This window comes from Siphateles boraxobius, unplaced genomic scaffold, assembly GCF_051911475.1.
Source record: "Siphateles boraxobius isolate OS27281-9 unplaced genomic scaffold, OSU_SipBor_1 9, whole genome shotgun sequence".
Lineage (NCBI taxonomy): Eukaryota > Metazoa > Chordata > Actinopteri > Cypriniformes > Leuciscidae > Siphateles > Siphateles boraxobius.
Genome location: NW_027509219.1, coordinates 31,861,012 through 31,883,399, shown reverse-complemented (window position 1 = coordinate 31,883,399; position 22,388 = coordinate 31,861,012). Strand labels below are relative to the sequence as shown.

Sequence of the window (22,388 nt, the reverse complement as noted above, 5' to 3'; positions counted from 1 at the left end):
TAATATCACAATTTAATTTTAAAGATGATGATTGTATCTATCTACTGCACATCTCTCTATTTATCCATCCATCCATCCAACCACCTATCTATCTATCGCACATCTCTATATATCATCCATATCTATCTATCTATCTATCTATCTATCTATCTATCTATCTATCTATCTATCTATCTATCTATCTATCTATCTATCTATCTGTCTATCTATCTACTGCACATCTCTATATCCATCCATCCATATCTATCTATCTATCTATCTATCTATCTGTCTATCTATCTGTCTGTCTGTCTGTCTGTCTGTCTGTCTGTCTGTCAATCTATCAAACTGTACAACTGTAATCAAAAATACCACATAGATAGATACTACAAAAACAATATACTGTATCTTGCAGCAGTAAAACTAACAGCGCAATAATCTGGAAGGACGCCAGTGATTATGAAAACACCAGTCGTGTGTGACTTTGTATAGTGTGGCATGAGTAACGCCTGCGTTTACTCCACCTATCGGCGCATTTCACTGAGATTCTACTGACCCTGAGTCCCGGTGAGGTTGATGGATTTACGCCTGCTCTCAAACACACACCGGTGGCTTTTATTCTGCATTCGGACCGTTGGATGAGTTAAATGACAGGGACCGCATGTGCTCATCACGATTATGGCCAGTCTTATATCAGATCTGCAGTGAAAATGACCTTTACGTGGATGATCAAAACAGACGGAAAGTTGGACGGAGGAAGTTGAAGTAAAGTGAATATTAGCCAGCAGCGCTAGCAGCGCAACTTAAACGACACTTATTTGACATTTACATGCTGTTTGATTAAATATAGCGGAAATTTAAACGTTTAAATATTGTTTATAGTCGACTTACTGTGTTGTGTTTTAGTGTCGCACTGCTGTTGCGTTTAGTACACTGAGTTTATTAGCTTGTCTTGCTAGCTGTCATTTGAACTACCTCTGAAGCCAGGACATGTTGTTTGCCAGATAAGTTACCACTTTAAGTATTTTCCCATTCTCACTCGCAAAATATTTACATTTAACTTTATTTTTTATCCTGTAAACAACATTTCCCAGAGAAGTTCCTCAGCGGAGATGTCAGTCATGAGTCATGACATTTAACGTTAAGTAGACATTTAACGTTATGTGTTAAGTTACTTTAAAAACTCCTTAGCTTTAAACAAATATAGATTCAAATGATAGAATTATTGACATACAGTAAGAGTAGTCTATAGAGTTTATTGACATTCATGTGTATGGCATAACTCAGTTTGTTTGTTAGAATGAGAAATATTTGAGTTTATCTTCTCACTCAAATAGGAGCAAGATTGCAGGGTCTTAAGAACATAATTATGCTTTATGTTGTATGATAATCTATAAAAATTGTCAATAAAAAAAAGAAAGCGAGAAGAATAGAATTACACACAAGTTTCCACTTTTCTCCATTTAATTTAATTTCTGTCTCAGAAACTGAGATTTCCAATAGAGCTTTAGTTTGACATGCTGTCAATTTGCTGAAATCACATTTATATTAGTTTACATGAATAGATAACCATATAGCTGTGTACGTTAGCCACCCGCCTTTCAATAACCTCTCAGTATTGATAAGCTACAAGCAAAATGTCTGTGTACTCAAAGCTTCCCTCCCAGCTGAAAAACCCCCTTGTGAAAAAGACCATTCTCCTTGTTGTTGCGCTGTATGGGGCGAAGAAACTTTCCCCTTACGTATATGGCAGGCTGAAAGGAAGAACTAGTAAACAGGTTAAGGGTACTGACCTGGTTACCTCCAATGGAGAACCTCAAGTGGAAGCCTCGAGGAAAAAGAAAAGCTCCCCGGCTGTGAACCGTGAATTCTTTGAGAGGTTGATTCGTCTCCTGAAAATCCTCTTTCCTCGGCTTTTCTGCAAAGAACTTGGACTGCTCGGTTTCCACTCTCTAGCCCTCATTTCACGCACCTTTCTCTCCATCTATGTAGCCAGTTTGGATGGGCAAATAGTGAAAACCATTGTGAAGAAAGACCCCAGGGCGTTTGTGGTGGAGTTAACCAAGTGGCTGCTCATCGCCATTCCGGCCACGTTTGTGAACAGTGCCATCCGTTACCTGGAGGGTCAGCTCACCCTAGCCTTCCGCACCCGGCTGGTCACCCATGCCTATATGCTGTATTTCAACGATCAGACATACTACCGTGTCAGCAACATGGACGGCAGGTTGGCAAACCCTGATCAGTCCTTGACTGAAGATGTGGTGATGTTTGCTGCCTCTGTGGCTCATCTGTACTCTAACCTGACCAAACCTATTCTCGACGTATTGTTGACCTTTTACACGCTCATTAAAATAGGTGAGTCGAAAGGTGCCAACACCACTTGGCCCACCGCCATAGCTGGCATCGTGGTGGCACTTACTGCCAAGGTTCTGAGAATGTTCTCTCCACGCTTTGGTAAACTTGTGGCCGAGGAAGCCAGGAGGAAAGGCGACCTTAGATACATGCATTCTCGCATCATCGCCAATTCAGAGGAGATTGCCTTCTATGGAGGACATAAGGTAAGAAAATATTCCCTTGGGTTGGTTTTCTGTCATCATTTGCTCACCCTCATGTGTTTCCGAATCTGTATGACTTTCTTTCTTCCGAGGAATGCAAATGGAGATGTATGAATGGAGCATGTTCACACTGTTCTTTTTCATAGCATGAAAACCGACAGTGACCAGCCGCAATCAAGCTCCAGAAAGAACCAAAAAGTGAAGTTTTTCAGTGAATAACTTTAAAATATTTGTAATATTGCACATGAGACATATGGCCTGTTTTTGTTATGACAGGGATTTTAAAACTGGGGGCCACAATAAAAAAAAATTAATGTATTTTGTACAATTAAATATGTTTAAATCAATTGATATATATATTTTTTAACAGATTTAACAAATGTGATATTATTGTCTTAATAATATAATGATATATAATATTTTTATATTAATATAATTGGCTTGTAGGCTATACCAGGGTTTTTCGTAGAGCACTTTTTGTTTTGTAGAACAGCATTTATTGTAAAAAGTGCCTTACAATTTTAATCACTTTTTTTTTACTTTAGTACACTGAAAATATAAAAGCGAATTATTTTATTTTTAAATACATACACTACCGTTTTTGAAAGAAAATAATACTTTTATTCAGCAAGGATGCTTAAATTAATCAAAAGTGACAGTAAAGCCATTTATAATGTTCCAAAATGTCTATTTCAAATTAATTCTGTTCTTTTGAACTATATTCATCAAAAGAAACCTAAAAAAATTATCATGGGTTCCACAGAAATATTAAGCTACACAACTGTTTTCAACATTGATAATAATAAGAAATGTTTCTTGAGCAGCAAATCAGCATTTTAGAATGATTTCTGAAGGATCATGTGACACTGAAGACTGGAGTAATGATGCTGATAATTCAGCTTTGCCTCACAGGAAATAATTACATTTAAAAAAAGAAAAGTAATTTTAAATTATAACAATGTTTCCGATATTACCATTTATCACTTTTTTCCCCCACTTAAAGGTCCCCTTAGGGGCTCTGTAATTATGCTATTATACAAGCATAATTACGGAGCCCCTAAAGGGACCTTTGCAAAAATAAAAATATACAGACTTTCAGATGCTCACAAGAAACTTTCGCGTGCGCACGAGAAACGGGCTCCGTATATAATAGACTTCTTTTAAAGACATAAAAAAATTCTTAACGACCCACGAGGTTGGTGTCTCTATGTTTAGGAAAGGTACGATTCTTAAAATTTCATTCTTAATTTTTTTTTTTTTTTCTACTATGGAAGAAAAAGTCCTTCAGGTTTGAGATGTAATGAGGGTGAGCATTAAATGATGACAGCATTTTCATTTATGGGTGACCTATCCCTTTAAGACTGTAAAACGAGTATTTGAGGTCATTTTGTGGCTGTGTCTCAATGACAAAGCAAATATCCCAGCTAAACAAATAGTGCCCCATGCTTGCAATTGGAAATGTTCCTGAACTTCACAGTCATATGGCCAGAGAAAGTGTTCATAGAGAGGGGTCATGTGGCCAGAATACAAAGAAGGCCCTGGAATTAGGGCAAAAGTCTGTATGCTCCACTTTGACCCCAGACTCTCACTCACACAGAACACGGACTGCAGATAATCATCATAATTTACCTTCATGATGGTTTTAATGTGCTCTGATTTTACGCTTAAAAATACACGTTTCTTATTCGTACTAACAGTAACAAATTATGAAATGACATTATCATGATTCAGAAAGCCTGAGTCACTTTATAATTGGAAACCAGCTTAATGTTATCTTGTTGCCTGTGTATCTGCGTGTATGCATGCCTGCGTGTGTGTATGCGTGCCTGCGTGTCTGCCCTGCGCAGATCGAGATGTTTCAGCTGCAGCGGAGCTACACGGCGCTGTCCGAGCAGATTAACCTGATCCTGTTCAAGAGGCTGTGGTATGTCATGCTGGAACAGTTCCTGATGAAATATCTCTGGAGCGCATCAGGCCTGGTCATGGTCGCTGTGCCTATCATCACTGCCACCGGATACTCTAAATATGGTATGGATTAAATTATGATGATTATCTATAGTCCCTGTTCTCCTCTGTTCTCTGTCTCAGACCTTTTGGCTCTGTGATTGTTTCAATCCAAAACTTCCTTGAACATCGAGCGTGTGTTGATATGGTTTTCTTGAAGTGGACACTTTAGTACCTTTTTGTTTTTGTCCCTGAAGTGTGCATTCAAAAGTTTGGTTTGGTAAGGTTAGTTTCTGAATGTTTTTGAAAAGTATTTTATGCTCACCAAGGTTGCATTTATTTGATCATCAGAAATACAGTAAAAACAGTAATATTGCAAAATATTATTACAATTTTAAAAAATAGATTTGTATTTTAAAATTTTATTTATTCCTGTGATCCCTTACTGAATTTTCAGCATCATTACTCCAGTCTTCAATTTCACATGATCCTTCAGAAATCATTCTAATATGCTGATTTGCTGCAAGGAATATTACTGATTATTATCAATGTTGAAAACAGTTGTGTTGCTGAATTTATTTGTAGAAACCATGATCCATCTTTTTAAAGGATTTTTTTGATAAATAGATATTCAAAAGAACAGCAATTTGAAGCTTTTGTAACATTATAAACATCTTTACTGTCACTCTGGTCAATTTAATGTGTCTAAGTATTTATTTCTTTCAAATTTTTTTACTGACCCCAAACTGCTGTGTTAAGACTTCTATATGTTAATGTCCTCTCCACAGAACCTCAAAACAAGGTCCCTAAAATGTGATAGACATGTTTGCTCCTCTCACCCCTATTGCTTTTGATATTTTTCTCATGCTCGTGTTCTTGTGACGTCCATTCAGATTCAGAGGATGTGAAACAGGCAGCCCTGGTGATGAAGGAGGAGGACTTGGTGAGTGACCGCACACAGGCTTTCACAACGGCCCGGAACCTTCTGAACGCTGCGGCTGACGCTGTGGAGAGGATCATGGTCTCCTACAAAGAGGTGAGATGCATTTCACATACCAACCTTCCAGTAGGCACTTTTACATCAAGATAACAGTAAAGAAAAAAACAATTTTGTTTGCAAAAGAACAAGCTAAGCAGAAACTATAAATATGCACTTCGATATGAACAAAAACTTACAAGAAAATGGCTTATTCCGTCTTATTTTAATGTGTCCCTAAAGTGCCGCTTTAAAGTGCCCAAAATTGGATTCAAATTATGCAAATCCTATTTTTTAACTGTTTCTAATTTTGTTTTGGAGGTCTGCTACAGTAGGTTTACATTCATACAAAGTCAAAAACACTTTCATTTTCTCATAATATACATTGCAGCATCACCTTTTTTCTCCCAGTGTCTGAATTGGTTTGTTCAAGTATTTGGTCTCTCTAAACCCCTCCTTTCTGAGAGCCTACTCTGCTCTGATTGGTCAGATGGCCCAGTCTGTGGCTTACAGAGTGTGTCGGAAACCAAACAGCCATTACTATTTCTTAATTTCATCTTTGGAGGCTTCCTCAGCCCTTGATACACTGAGATACAGTGAACAGTAATGATGGTGTTGAATTTAGTCCTCATCGTTTGGGAGTGCATGCCTTGTGGGTTTGCTTCTGCAGCCCAAAAAACAGCATCTTCATCACATGTTGACAACACAAACCAAACTATTCCAGTCTTAGCTACAACTACAGTGTTTATGGGTCAAATTAGACATTGTTGTCCAGCAGCAAGTGAAGACCATAAGGGGTTTTCGCACGGGATAGTTCTAACCACCAGGCTGGTTCCCCGAGAACTAATGGTTCCCCTAGGAATGTTTTCTGGTTGCACTTGCACTGCCAGTAGGAACTCTGAAGTGACGTAAGCTGCGCTTGTTGTTGTGACCTTTATTTTGTCGGCGCTGAGAACACCAGAGCCTGAGCAAACAGCGCTCGCATTCTCCGTGTTCATTAGTTTACGATCTGACCAACAGTCTAATATATTATTAGATAGAACTGTTATCCACAGAAAGTGGACAATAATGAAACGTTATTAGCGTATGCCGTGTGGTTGATGTCCAGTGTTGCTAGCTGAGCAGAAATATATGATCATATTTGGCTTGGTCCCCTTAAAGTCGTGTTGGATTTTCTCCTCAGCGTAAAGGTTAAGAGGCCCATTTATCACTGTTTTCCATGTTCGTAGAGTTCGTTTCTGGAGAAAATATATTGGCTATAATCGGTGTGTTTACACAGCCTTTTTAAAAATGGCGGGTGATGGTGTTTCGCGTGCGTTCGGCCAATCAGCATACACTTACGTCACGGATAGTTCCTATATTGCTGGTTTAGACCCTACTCTGAAGTAGGAGCTAAATTAGTTTCTCCAAAAGAGTTCCTAGAACTAAAATCATTCATAGTTCCTGCGGTGCGAATGCGCCAAAAAACGGGAACTTCTGTCAATAGTTCTAGGAACTATGAAAAGGTTCCTCCGATGCTAAAGCCAATATTGACTGGCATTATGCAAATTTGTTACAAACAACCTACATAGTTTTGTGCAGGAAGTAAGACTGGAATTACTGACGACTCATTTCAGGCAGTTCAGAATCGATTCTTTCTTTTGGGAGACAATTAACTCAATTTATCCTGCACTTTGATTTTATATCTTTGCAGATGCAGACTTTTTACATTCAGAAACAGCTATATTACATACCACATGAAAGGTAATATCTGAAAAAGCATAATAGGGGTGCTTTAAAACAATAAACAAGAAAAAACCCATTAACCATTTTATATAACCAACCAGTGTTTTCTTTTTGAATGTGACTTTTAGGGGCACCTAAATCTAAAATCTACTAAATAAAACTAGTGTGCATCAATTGATCTTCTATCATCTTTCGTCATGTGAATGTAGCAAACTTAAACATTGTGCATCCAGCTCCAAATAAATAATTCTCTGCCATTTTCAGACTAGTTACTTCAGTCAAAGGCGTTGCCTATATAGAGTTTCATGTGTGAATGTTGCTAAAAAAAATTATATCATCCCATCACAGGTCACAGAACTGGCTGGATATACCGCTCGTGTGTATGAGATGTTTGAGGTGTTTGAGGAAGTGCGTGTCGGGGTGTACCGCCGTTCGGCCACAGAGGTGAAGCCAGAAGAGACGGGAGAAACTCAGATGGTGACACATGGCATGAGAGTGGAGGGACCGCTGCAGATACGAGGTTTGATCAACTTTAGTCTCATCTCTTTAAGTTGTGTAGTATTTAACATTTTCGGAATAGCATACCATCTAAAAAGTATTATGCAGTATGTATAATTTGCACATTAATTTCCTATATGCTTGGAATTTGCAGATGATCTTACTACAAAATGTAATCTTATACAGTCAGTGCATACTGCTTGAAATATTATATCCTAGAATGCAATGTGCTCGACTTGACCCCATTTATGGTTTAGTAAATGAACTGGAAGCAATATAAACCATGATTTTGATTTGATCTCTTGTTCATTATTTGATTGGGTTTTCAAAAGTGAACACTTTTTCGCTGAAAATTGGATTCAAATGCAAAATAAAACTTTTTATTTTCAATGGAAAAACTGCTGAATTAAATGAGGTCATGTCACAACAATAGGATACTATGGTTTACACAGTTACAGCTGCATCCTTTATTAATGTACACTACCGTTGAAAGGTTTAAATATATAACTGTTTTTACTGTATTTTCAATCAAATAAGTGCAGTTTTGGTGAGCATAAGAGACTTCTTTAAACAACGTTTTAAAAATATTACCGACCCCAAACTTTTCTACGGTAGTCTATATTAAGTATGTTTTGAGCAGTACGTCGTTATTGGTGCGTTTACATATTCCATGCTAAACATAGTCGTTTACATGAAGGCTTGTTTGTGTGCATTTGTTTAGGTCAGGTGATTGATGTGGAACAGGGTATCAAATGTGAAAACCTGCCAATAATAACTCCTACAGGGGATGTGGTGGTTTCCAGCCTGAACATCCAGGTAACTTCCAATCTTATAACCTCCTTTAGTTATTTTAATACATATTGTAATTTTACCAGTGTAAAATGAGCATGCGGGATTGCATACTTGTTACAACCAACTAAAACCGTTTTCCATTTTCCAGCTAAGAAGACTGTACAGTATATTCAATTATTTCTTACTCTATGCTGCAATATCTTGTAAATTAGTCCATGGTTTGATGCAACATGCAGGATTTATGTGCAAGTGAAGTGTGAATATGTCAATGAGGCTGTTATCTGTTCTTATTTCTCTGGCCCAGTTCTGTGAGTGCTTCACTGATAATACAGCATTGCTAATCAGTGTCTGACCTTTGACAGTTTAAAGTGGGTTTAGGTTGAGATTATTATGAGATCCCCATAGAGAATTTGTATGTATTTTGGTCATTCACTCTTACTGTCAGTTTTGCTCACATTAGCTTATCTTTATGGAATATTTGAATTAGTTTTCCCCGCCTGTGCTCTGGTGACAGATATAGTCAGTTATTCTGTGCAGCTCAAAACATATTGACAGGATTAAAAGCCGTAAACTTTAAAGCTAGCAAGATAAGTTTAGCAAAATATGTCCCAGTCTTGCAGATATTCATTTGATATGTTCTCAGCACCGCTGTTTATTATGCACATGTTTTAGATAACACCTGTAGAGCTGATATGTCGATAGTTGTCTGACAACGTGGACATGTGTGGGTGGTTTTTTTTTTAGATCAAGCATTTTGGTTAATATTTAAGGGAAATTTATACAAGATGCTTTAACTGGTCACATTTTCTTACCATTTTTAAAGCACCTTTTAGCTTTTTTTGCAGTTTTGTAGACATCTGGATTTAAATTTTCTGTGGAAAAAATAAAAATATTCCATGCTCCATTAATATGAAGAAATATGCATAAAATCCATGAATGATATTATAAAAGAAGTATAAAAAATTGTTTAAAGTAATTTTAGAAGCATTGCATGGCAGTTCAGCAACGCATACAAAACAACATCTTTTAGTACATCATTCCAAAATGAAGGATTATTTTTGAAAATATTAATGGTAAATTGGGTCTGATTCTTTTTATGTTTAAAATATATGTATATAATATTTACACACACACACACACACACACACACACATATATATATATATATATATATATATATACACACACACACACACACATATTTTTACACTGTTATTCAAATTTTTATTAGAATTTTTGTTTTATTAGAATTCTATACAATTTCAATAGAATATAGAATTTATCGATAATTTCTTTCATCAATATTAGAATGAGTATTTATGAAAAAATTTATGTGATTGTGTGTATTCACCTGTTGTGAATCGGGGGGAAATTTTGCATGAAATTTCCATCAGTGTACTGAATTATTAGTGTATGGCAATCATTGTTTAATTGACTATTTAAGTGGGAATTATTTCATTAAACGAGTCTTAGATGCACTAGTTATGAATGCAGTTCATGCTTCATGCACCAGAATTCTTTAAAAGCTATTTTTTGACTATAGATTGAGTATCTGCTCCTTATGATTAATTCATGCTTCCTTCTAAATTCTAAAACATGGCTCATGGGTACCACAGTGTGACCCCCCTCTGGTCTGGCCCGGACAATGTGCTGATTATTTTCCGGTCGCGCGTTGGTGTGCTCTTAGGGTTTCCACGACAGCGCCTCGATTTGCAGGGGCGGCATGGTGCTAATACCCTCTCATGGCCATGATGTCCCAGTCATGCGGTGTGCTCATGACACAATTCATGTTACCAACAATGCTTTCTCAGCCAAAAGCAGACCGCCTACTGCAAGCCAAAAGGAAGAAACACAGTAGACAATGATGTGATAGATGAAACCTCTCACGGAGGCCAGATATAATCTGATGTTGCTTTAAGGTTGTTACATTTTTGGATGAACTCGGCTGTTCCTTTAAGATTAAATCCGGTTAAATCTGCTCTTCACTGCCAGACAGCCGTCAAAATAAGCTGAAGTCACTCAACACAGCTCGTCTCTATACTTAGAAATATCATTAACACCGCTTCCAGATGTTTTGAACCCAGATGATTCACATTGGTTTGGTGTTGTGTTGAAGGTCTTTTAATAGTAATTGACGCGCTAGCTGGATGCTGCGCTGGTACATTTATGTGTGTCTGGTGAATGGAGGGCTTTAACATAATGACAGGGTGCAGAGAGGGAGCGATCTGTTTTTCTCGGTATGCTGTGTTGTAGAGAGAGCCTTTGAAAACCATCAAGCGTTTCCCATCACAGTTGCTCCTTTTAACCCTGTGGCTTTGCTGAATTTGTAAACACATTTAGCTGTTTCCCGTGGTTTGTCCCTCTGTGTATCTCTCTCTCTCTCTCTCTCTGTGGGGGTGTTCTGGGATCTGCTGCATGTATGTTTGTGTGTATTTTTTAACATGTTGGGGGATGTTGGGTCTTTCTCTCCAGGTTGAGGAAGGCATGCATCTGCTGATCACAGGCCCCAACGGTTGTGGAAAAAGCTCTCTGTTCAGAATCCTGAGCGGCCTCTGGCCCGTCTACAGTGGAGTGCTCTACAAACCTTCACCCGAGCACATGTTTTACATACCTCAAAGGTACTACAGCTACACACAGACTACACGCGATGACCTAAAAAGTGTGAATTCAAATATGTACTTCAATCGTGATGGGAAGTTACAGCATATGCTTTTGACTATGTGGTAGTTAAGTGGGCTAGGGTTCATTATATAAGGGTGTGTGTTCACACTTGCCATGTTTGGTTCAATTAAAACAAACCCTGGTGTGATTGCTCTGTTTGTCTGGTTCATTTAAATAAGTGTGAACACTACCATCCAAACCCTGGTGTGGGTCCTGGTTTGACTCCTTTACACATTTTATAAGCTCTTCACGAGTTCTCAGCTGGTCAAAATAGCATCATGTAGGCTATGCACATACAGCGAGCGCATTAAGCCCAGCACACAACATTGTTTTGGATGTTCGGTAAGTTCTGTCTCAAAATAATGTAATAAAAGCCAACCAATCAGTTTGTGAACGTATGCCTATGCCTTAAAGGGTCACTCCACCCATTTCAACATTAATCTTTATTGAAAGTGGGTTATATATGTAGTCGAAATGTAAAAGAAATTTTGAATTTGGTGCCCTCTTGACCGAGAAAAGACAGAAAATAACTTTGGGGCGCATTTGTATGTAAGACAACAACTCCCACAATGCAGCTCCGCAAGCCACTCCCACTAATCCAGAACAGCGCAAACATCAGAGAAATCACTCTTCCGTCTACAAGAAGGCTAGCTGCCAAATGAGTTTGAAATTCATTTCACAAAAAATGTCTAGTTAGTTGGCTGTGGCGAGCAGGACGAGGGCGAGGGACGTGAGAGGACGACGCGAGTGATAATGAATGACACCTGTGCAGCGGTCTCATATCTCTCACGGAGGAGCGGAAGCACAAAAGGAACAGGCCTGATTTTATGTTTTGTTTCTGTTGTGTGTGGCCAGCTCAGCTGGCTTATACTTTTGTTTTGTATTTGTTTATTTTACTATTAAAACGTTCAAATGTTCGCCGGTTCCAGCCTCCTTCTTCCCACAACAACGAACCCCGTTACATTGGCAAACATTAGTGAATTACTCGTTTGTATTTCTTTCTATATGGTGAATTATTGCATGATACCTGGATGTTCAGTCAGGCGAAACTAGGATGGTTCACATCACAACACAAACGTCCGTGTGGTCGTCTGATTCAGAGATTTCGTCCAGGAGAAATTGCGATCGTTGAAATTCTCTGCAGCAGACGGACTCTATCTGTGTCCGTAGCGCACAGCGAGAGCACACGCACCAGCAGCCCGCCTCAGCTCGACCCAGTCCGGGCTCCTTGTCCGCGACAGGCAGCCGCCTCCTGATCCTCCATCAGCCTCAGCTGCTCTTCACTATATTGCGGCTCGTAAAGATAGCCACGAACAGCGGATTCGAGCAGCAGAATTTCAAAATCCTCTACTTCCATATCATGTTTAGTTTCTTCCGTCATTGTCGCAACTTCCTATATCCACAGCGCTTGTTAGCTTAGCTTATAAACAAGATGGCTGATATTGCTTTCAGTATCTGCAAGTGAAGTCCCACCCACTGATCTGTGATAGCTCTGTTAGCGCATTAGGCACAACCCCCTATGGGCGGGTTTGAAAGGGTGGGAATTTGTGCTTGTAGTCTATACAGAAATCCCCCCTTTTACACTTCCTCCTACAATGACGTCAAATGACGATTTTTGCGTCATTGTAGGAGGAAGTGAAAAAGGTAAATAGTAGATTTCTCTCGTCTCAGGGGAAAATGAAAGAATGTTGCACGACCATTCAATAGTACGACTGGTTGTCTAACAATGGACCTCTTAATGCAAATGGGTGGAGTGAGAGGTGCAGTGTTGAAAATGCCTAATTGAAAATGCGGTGTTTGGACCAGGACTAAATGTTTTTTTTGGTCCAGACCAAGCGAACTGAACTACAAGTGTCAGCACACCCTAAAATTATATGTATATTGAAGCAATGTTTGATAATTTTAATGCTTTTTCAAGTTGCCATTAAGTTGAGCAATCCATGCTTCTCTCATGTCTGATGACTATTTAGTTAGTTTTACTAATGCTCTAATTTAAAAGTAGTAAGTAGCAAAGTTTCAGTGAATCAATTCAAAACTCTGATTCAATGATTCATTTGTGTTATCACTGTAGACAATATAATGCATAATTTCATTATAAAAACCTATATCAATGTTATGTTTTTTTTTATGTGTATTATATTAAATATTTTTATATATAATATAATATATATACATAAATTTAAAAATAAATTCTTGTGTTCACTTGGTGGGGGAAAACATATTATCCAATAATTTAATAATTTAATAAAAATCTGAATTAGGGGGATGACATTTAAAAATGTAATAATAATTTGACAACTGGCTATTTTGGAGCAAATTGGTAAATATAGCTAGATATGTTGCATATCATCAACAGGCAGAAAAATGTAGATGTTTTTCATAGTTGTTTCACCTAGCTTTAGCTGCAAAAGATATGTCAGTATCGGGAGACACTACAAATCTTGAAAATTGCGTGCCGAATTGCCGATACCACAGATCTCTTTGTCATGTGATAGTTAACATCTGGCTAAATATATTACCTTTTAAATGAATTACTCCACCTTTGGGTTCACACATACAACCAATGTAGCAGCTTCAGCCTCGGGTTTACTTTTAGATAAACATTTATTTTACAAATTTGCCAAAAAGCATGACTACACAGTTTAAAACCAATATGCCGTCCAAACACCTTTAAAATTCTTTTTGTTTTTGTACTCTGATTTGAGACTAAATCTAATCAAGCATACAGAATATTATGTAAATGCCAGTAGTGTATAAATTGGCATGTGATTGTAGAAGGCTGATGATTCCTCTTTGTGCAGGTTCAGGGCCCAGTACTAAGACTCAGTCTGCTGGATTTTTGTTTAAGAATTAAGATCAATTAGAAGGCAGAGACGTGGGTGTGTGTGCATGTGTTTATTTCCATTTCCCACGCCGTGCCAGGTTAATTAGTGCTGATGAGCGTGCTGATTAAAACGAGGAGCACAATCCAAAAGCAGTCAGCACATATGGTGCTCCTGTGACTGCGTTACATGTCGGCATCATTACAAACCCAACAGGAGCACAGCGTCGCGTCGCGTTCATGATCACACAACGGGATGTGTCCGACATCATTTAAAACCTGCAGCTGTTTGTCATTTGGCCTGCTTGCATTTCACTGAACATCTACATTAGAACTGTTAATGAGAAAAAAGATTTGATAAGACTTTGTTCTGCTTTTTATAGGATGTGCCTAATGCTCAATTGATTTTTGAGTGGGCTACATTTTGAAACACTTCACCCATTTTGCCTTCGTTTTATGAAAATCATTAATGCAGGATGTGAAACAGAGAATAGATGGATGGATAGATGAAACAAGACATACTCCGAAAATATCATTACACACAGTGAGAAATATAAATGTTATTCAGAAGTAATACCTTTTCATCAAATGAATCCGGCTATTTTATCCACTAAAAACTGACTCGGACTCAAGTTTCATTACAACTCATCAATAACAAAAATAACTAAATGATTAAATGCCAGGATTTTTATTTTTATTTTTTATTTTTTCAGGCCTTATATGTCTGTGGGAACGCTGAGAGATCAGGTCATCTATCCTCACTCTGTTCAGGAGATGCAGGAGAAGAGCATTTCTGACCTGCAGCTGGAGGAAATCCTCAAAACTGTGAACCTCTGCTACATCCTGGAGAGAGAGGGAGGTGAGAGAATTTTAGAGGCCAAAAGGGATTTTGGCATTAGGAAATTGACATCTTCACTCTTTATTCAAACATTATTATAAGCATATTTCGTGGTTGTGCTTTGAGTCAATTGTTTTATTTGTGATAACGCAATGAAATATGCCAAATTGTGTGGATAAGATGTCATACAAATAAATTATGAATAATTGCAAAAACAAGAGAGAACCACCGAAATATTAATAGCTGATTATGTTGTAGTCAATGTATGCTGTTTCCTGTGAGCTTTTTGTTTTTTTTGTGCATTTTATTTTTGCATTGTAAAATAAAAACCTGTAGCTGTAGTCTTTTTTTGTCAAAATAATGTCAGATAAATACCTTAACCAAGTTTAGTGTTTTGTTCTTCCCTCATATTTGAAATATATATATATATATATATTAAAAAAATCTAATATTTTCCTCTTATATTGATGGTTTAATCAAACTTATAGGGCTATTAAAAACATAAATCCCCCCGGACATCACTTTTGGCCACTACTATATTTGTTACAAAAGATTTCTATTTCAAATAAACGCTGTTCTCTGAATCAGCATTTTTATTTCAATATTGGTAATAAGTAATTTCCTGAGCACCAAATCAGCATATTTGAATTGTTTTCATTTGAAGAGTCATGTGACACTAAAGACTGGATTAATAATGCTGAAAATTACGCTTTGAATCACAGAATAGGACATTTGGAAATAAATTCAAATAGAAAACCGTTATTTTAAAATGTAATAATATTTCATAATATTAGGTTTTTACTATATTTTTAATCAAACAAAATGCTGGTCTTGGTGAGCATAAGAGACTCATTTTGAATGAGTGGTGCACACAGACTGATATTTGAATGTTTATTTTCATCAGTGTTGCAAGATAAAAGCAAGCACATTTACTGTACTGGATGTAAACTGTTGAACTAACATGTTTTTAGATGAAATATTAATAAATGTAATTAATAATGCATGTGTAAATGATTCAGTAATACTGAAGAAGCAAAACTGTATTGGTTGTAAACATATATTATTAGTAGTCTTTAAACATGATTAAATATTGTCAGGTTGGGACGCACTGAGCGACTGGAAGGATGTGTTGTCTGGAGGAGAGAAGCAGCGGATGGGCATGGCCAGGATGTTTTACCATAAGTACGTCACAGAAAATATTTACATTTTTACTCTCTTTACATCCAGATTCAATAATATAGAGACTGATCCTTTCTATACATCTTTGCAAAAATCAGTTTGATGGACTTGTGAAATGTAGATGGTAAACATTTTATCAAATATAACACATTTATGTTCATTTTCAAATTATTACTCTACACTTATTCCTGGACTAACATCTATTTAAATCAAAGTTATCAGGGCTATTATTGGGATATTTTCCCAGTAATGATCTTTCAGTTGCTTGAGATAATTGTTAGAATGACTTCCTCTTTCTGAAAGAAAAAATAACACTTTGAAGATGCTAAATTGTGGTACAGTACATGTAGGAAAGCTTCTCGTGGTTTCATTTAAGCCACTGAACTGATAAATATTTAATTACTGAATGTTATCAGTGGTTAACTGGATTCAGTTAGTGTTTTTGTAATCTATACAGCTCACTTTGCATTTGAAGCAAGCAGCTGCTTTAGGGGAGATTATTGTTGAACCACTCAGATATGTATTAATGGGAAATAAATTAACAAAAACAAGTCAGAATATAAAACATTAAACAATTCAACTGCCAACTAGTGCTTTTAAGTCTTTTAAAAAGTCCCCAACAACTTGTGTGTTTAAAGCTGATAAATCTCTGGTTTATCTCTAACAGGCCTCAATATGCCCTCCTAGACGAGTGTACGAGTGCTGTGAGTATTGACGTTGAGGGCAAAATCTTTGAAGCTGCAAAGGATGCTGGGATTGCGCTTCTCTCTATCACACACCGTCCTTCTCTCTGGTGGGTTTTCAATCGTATGAAAATGAAGAGCAGTTCTTTTATTGCTTGTGGGGAAAAAAAGTATATTTATGTTAATTCAGGAACTAAGCGTTGAATCATAAACACATCAGATTAAAGTGGTCATATGATGGAAAACAGGATTTTTCTTGCTCTTTTGAAGTAGAATTTTGACGTACTGTGTAGACATTATCTATATTCACAACACAAAACTCTCTCCCCAGACTATCCAACAAAGCTGCAATAACGGGTTGTTAAAGGTGCTGAATGCCCAGCATAAAATCAGAAATGGGTGTCCTGAGAGAAAACACCTGTCTCTGTGATTGCACTAGGGGGAAAAAAAGAGGGGATAAAAATTCAGGGAAGCGGCTCACGCTCTTTTAGTCAATCAGAAAACTAGCCAACTAATAATGCTCTCTGCCTATGAATCAGTGAATCTTTTAAGAGATTATCACATCCATGAGCACATCAACATAAGATCGCTTGGAAGAAATTAATACTTTTAATTAGTAAGGATCCATTAAATTGATTAAAAGTGACAGTAAAGACATTTATAATGTAACAAAAGATTTCTGTATCAGATGTTATTCTTTTGAACTTTCTGTTCACCAAAGAATCCTGAAAAAATGTATCATGGTTTCCACAAAAAATATGAAGCAGCACAACTTGTTTTCATCACTGATAATAATCAGAAATGTTTCTTGAGCAGCTAATCAGCATAATTTCTGCAGGATCATGTGACACTGAAGAGAAGACTGGAGTAATGATGTTGAAAATTCAACTTTGATCACATTAATAAATATTGAGCATGTTCACCCTGCGAATTAATCCAGTACCCAGATATTAGCAAGTCATAACAATAGAGGTCATTTGCATATAGACTTCTTAAAAGTATGGTAGTATAAAGAGAATGGGTGAAAATGGTCATCAAAAACAAATTACGCCTTCAGAGGATTTTGTAGAAAATAAATAATAACTATACTTTAGAAGTGTATAATACAGCAGTTTTGCAATCGTAATGCTGTAAAACTTTCCAGGAATTTAGGAAAAAAGCCCATGTGAGGACAGTGCACAGCTTTAGACTTTGTTTCATCCAGAGGTTTCTCTACCAGCATCTCTGCGTTACTTTATATCCAAATTACACGCGTTGACCTGAACTTCCTCTGCTTACAGGAAGTACCACTCCCACCTGCTGCAGTTTGACGGCGAGGGCGGCTGGCGCTTTGAGAAGTTGGACGCCTCCACGCGTATTTCCCTGCAGGACGAGAAGATCCGACTCGAGACCCAGCTCTCGGGAATTCCCAAGATGCAGCAGCGGCTGGTTGAGCTGTGCCGCATTCTGGGGGAGGACAGCAGCCTGCCGAACCCAGGGGAAGTGGAGGATGAGGAGGAGGAGGAGGACAGAGATGTAGTAGCAGGTGGAAAAGGGAAAGATCTTATGGAGTGATTTGAAGATAAATGACGGATGTATTCGAGGCCAGGTGTGAGCGTGTGTGTGTGAGAGAGCGTGTGTGTTTTGTGTGCATATATCTACCCACACATGCTTTAGACGTTAGAGTTAACAATGTGTGTCTAAAAGAACTTAATCAGAACCAGTTAATTGTTTTTAAAGAAATAACACAACGGGAAACATTTTAAAGTTAGGCTGTGAATCTTTGGGTAGATAGTGAATCAATTTGATTCACGATTCATAGGTTTTCAATTTGATTCAAGAATTTTTGCAAATTCAGAACGATTCTTTTAGAGAAGATTCACATTAAAATTCGATCTGATTCGATTAATTTAAAAAAATCATTTTCAGTTAAAAAGCCACTCAGACAGAAAATGATTAAAGTCCCCCTGCAGTCAATAATTGTATCCCTTAAAACTCATCTTTGATAATCAAAATTACATATTTTTAAAAAAAAATTCCTGTGAAAATAATTTCATCATGCCTTAAAATAGCTTGAGTGTGAGTCTATACCTTTGCTTAATTTAGTACAGTATATTTAGAATAAGGAATATGCAAATTAGCCCCGCCTCCAGTCACTAAGAGCTTAGACTTCCTGATCCACATGTTGGCAAGTGGAAATACTGGTTTAATTCAGCCATGTATGTTTGAACCAGAAACTGAAAACACTCAGCAATAGTGTTGACTGATAAATTTGCACATGCAATACATTTTTTTTACAATCATTATCCATTCTTTCTTACTCAAAGAATCATTTACACAACCATTTAGGAATCAGAATCGGCATCAGATTCCCATCTCTAGTATGCAGACAGAAAAAGCACAGTGAACACTTCAAAGCTTTTGTTAGCTGTACAAAGACAGTGTGGTTAGAGTGTGTGTGTTTATGTATGTATGTGTGTGTGTGTGAAGGTAGCACTCGTGTTTTGGGGGGTGGGAGACAGCTGCCAACTCCACCAGGTGCGGTCGATGATGAAAGCACCTATGAAAGCTGTTCCTCATGCTCGTTATCGCTGTTCTCTGAAGAATTCTCTGGAAATCTGCGGGACCCAGGCGGCGTGTGTGTCTTTAGGGAAAGGGTGACTGTCGAGTTTGGGCTCTGCTGTTTTGTATCAGTTCAGCGGTAGTTTTGTCAAACTTCTACGGAGTCGCCATGAATGCTGTAGCTCAAATCCGTGCAATGTTTTAATGCACAATCAGAAAGGGCGAATTTGTCCTCAGTATAGATGGGAAACGTCTTTGCTTTCTTCCAATTCTAATTCATATTTAGAAAGTGACCACAGTCTACATGCATATCATTATCAGGATTGATTATATGTACAGTGTGCGTCATGTAACCTTGCAAACCTGTTTGCTGTAACTTCGGGTGTATTCACACCTGTCATGTTTGGTTGGATTGAACCGAACTCAAGTTTGGTGCGGATCTTTTGGGCAGGTGTGAATACAGTAATCGCACTCGGGTGCGGACCAAACAACCGTACCGAGACCCAGCTGAAGAGTTGGTCTCGGTCCGGTTCCAAACCAACTCTGGTACGGGTCGTATTTCTGTCCAATGAATGGATGACCTTAGCACACGTTTGGTTTTGTTTACAAATTTTGGTTCACTTGTAAAAAGGACGGTGTGAAAGCAAACCATACCAAACAAAAACAAAAAAATCAACATTGTATTTGGTCCGGACCAAAGCAAGTGGACTAGCGGACTTTTCCTGGTGCGAATACACCCTTAAGCTGCGTACATGTACAGAAGTGGCCAAAAGTTATATCTTCTCCCTTTATTTAAACATTTTTAAAGATTTTGCAAGCATATTGGTCAGTTGTGCTTGAAGTAATTTTTTTTATATGATAACGCAATGAAACATGCCAAATTGTGCAGACATCTTTTTTTTCTTTTTTTTGCCAGGCTGTCATACAAGGAAATTATGAACACATGAAAAAACAAGAGAGAACCAACGAAATATTAATAACTGATTATATTGTAGTCAATGTATGCATTTTTTTGCCTGTGAGCTTTTTGTTTGCCTATGCATTTTTTTGTTGCTTTTTTTGCCGAATACTTTTGTTAGACACTACTCTAACTTGTATGGTCATAAAAAATAAATATCCCCTCCGGACATCACTTTTGGCCACTTCTGTATATAGGAATATCCAAAAAATTATATTAATGTGCATGTAAATGTGGTCAATGAGAAATTTCTCATTTTAAAATGTAGCTTTTTCTTTCTTTAAACAATCAGCGAGAAGCACCTTACTAGGAAAATTTTCCATTCTAATTAAATGTCTTTTATCTTCATAAGACAGATATCAGTTTAACCTCGATCTCTAATTATGCCAATTGGAGGAGATAATGTTTTTCTAATAATTCAACTTTTATGCTCTAATTTTGTACAGAAAGCCCGAGGGTAGTTGTAGATCTGATACGATTTTTTCTAAATGAAAAACAAGGGCTTGAATCTGTTGGTCTGAGCACAGGGCCTGAAGAAGCGCCCATGGCTCTGATTCAGCCCGAGGTGATGCCGTCTGAAATGAGTATTTGTGTTCATTGAAGGTTGATGACCGCTAGAGTTAATCTGAACATTAACCAGACCTCTAAAGTGTCCTTAGAATTTCAATCCTTTATGTTAACATTTCAAAGTGCTTTTGTCTCTTGTCACGTGCTGACTTCGCATGTTTGACACTTGTAACATTTAATTACTGCTTTAAAAGAAATTTCCAGTCAAAAGAAAAATCTATCCACAATATTTGTATGACATTGAATTTCATAATGTCTGTATTTCTTCCTAAAATATTTTATAATGTGAGATTTTGCACGTAATGCACAGATGATTTTGTATCTCGAACCACGATTTGATTATCTTTTCATTGCAATAATTCATTTCAAGCTAACATCTTACCTTTTCTAAAGCAAACTATTTTGTATTGTGTTTTCTTTAGGTAGGATTATGATACAAGCCATTGCAATGTATGTGATTCAATTTGGACCCTTTGCACATTTGCCTGAATTAAAAAATGTATCCCTGCAATCTAATAAAACATTTCCTATTGAAAACCTCTCTCCATTCATGTGTCTTCTTTTATACCATATGCATTCAGAAAGGAATTGCAAAGTTGGTTCGGAGCAAGATGGCTTTTGTGCTTTCTCTGAGCGTAAATTGACAATTGCATTCTTTTGCCTAATACATTTTAGAGTGAATCTCGAATCCTCATTGCGTAAGTTAAATTTGGGCTTATGGAGCATCTTTTTCTATTATAATGACGGACAGATCAGTGACCAATTTGTTTTTCTATTGATAAACAGACATGTGCAGTAAAGATTGGATGGACAGAACGAGAGAGAGAGAGATAGCAGTAATTAGATAGAGGATGGATGGATGGATTTTTTTAAACAAAATATATTAATCCTGTGCATGTTTTCTATGCTACTAGTTTCAAGTATATATTTAGAGTAAATAACTGCACCAAGGAGAGGGAGATGGTTTCACTAATAATTTTGCTTATTTTGCACAAGGCAATACATCGTTTTAATTTGTTTGGTGTTATTGGAATACATAACACTTAAAAATCAAAAATATTCACACTAAACTGAAAAACCCACTCCGTCTCCTTCCTTTTTTTTGGTATCCTTTCTTTTTATGGCATTGTGCAGCCAAGCAACAGAATACTGAATTGACTGAATAATGAATACATTAATGTATTGATCAAATACATTATTTTTATTGCTATTATAATTACACTTACGCGTGCACGCACACACACAATCACTGATGGTGATAAGGACTTAGATTCACATTTGAGGAAGGAGAGCATCGGAACTCGACAAAGTCTTATCGATTTTATTTATTTATTCAATAAATATGTTTGTTTGACAGGAAAGCTGTGCACAAACTGGAATATATATTATATGTTTTTTTGGTTTGTTTTTAGCACCACAGAAAAAAAGGGCACTTTCTCTCGAGGAAGAAAAAGGGCAGATGCTCAAGCCCCCTTTGATGTCTACATGTGTGCGCGTGCCTAGATAGATAGATGGAGAGAAAGGTGTGCAGTAATTAGATAGATAGATGGATGGATGGATAGATAGATGTGCAGTAGTTAGACAGATATGTAGATAAAGATGTGCAGTAATTATATAGATAGATAGATAGAAAGATGTGCAGTATTTAGATATATGTGGCCATCTCTGACC

General features: G+C 37.2%; 1 protein-coding gene across 1 annotated transcript; it reads left to right on the top strand.

The window, feature by feature from the left end:
* Positions 1 to 496: 496 nt before the first annotated feature.
* Positions 497 to 21,254, top strand: abcd1 (ATP-binding cassette, sub-family D (ALD), member 1). The gene is made up of 10 exons (XM_077224005.1): positions 497 to 2,537; positions 4,382 to 4,562; positions 5,372 to 5,514; positions 7,528 to 7,699; positions 8,399 to 8,493; positions 10,942 to 11,087; positions 14,665 to 14,810; positions 15,887 to 15,971; positions 16,636 to 16,761; positions 17,932 to 21,254. The coding sequence occupies exons 1-10, from the start codon at positions 1,617 to 1,619 to the stop codon at positions 18,203 to 18,205; spliced, it is 2,289 nt and encodes a 762-aa protein (XP_077080120.1). The 5' UTR covers positions 497 to 1,616; the 3' UTR covers positions 18,206 to 21,254.
* The last annotated feature ends 1,134 nt before the right edge of the window (positions 21,255 to 22,388 follow it).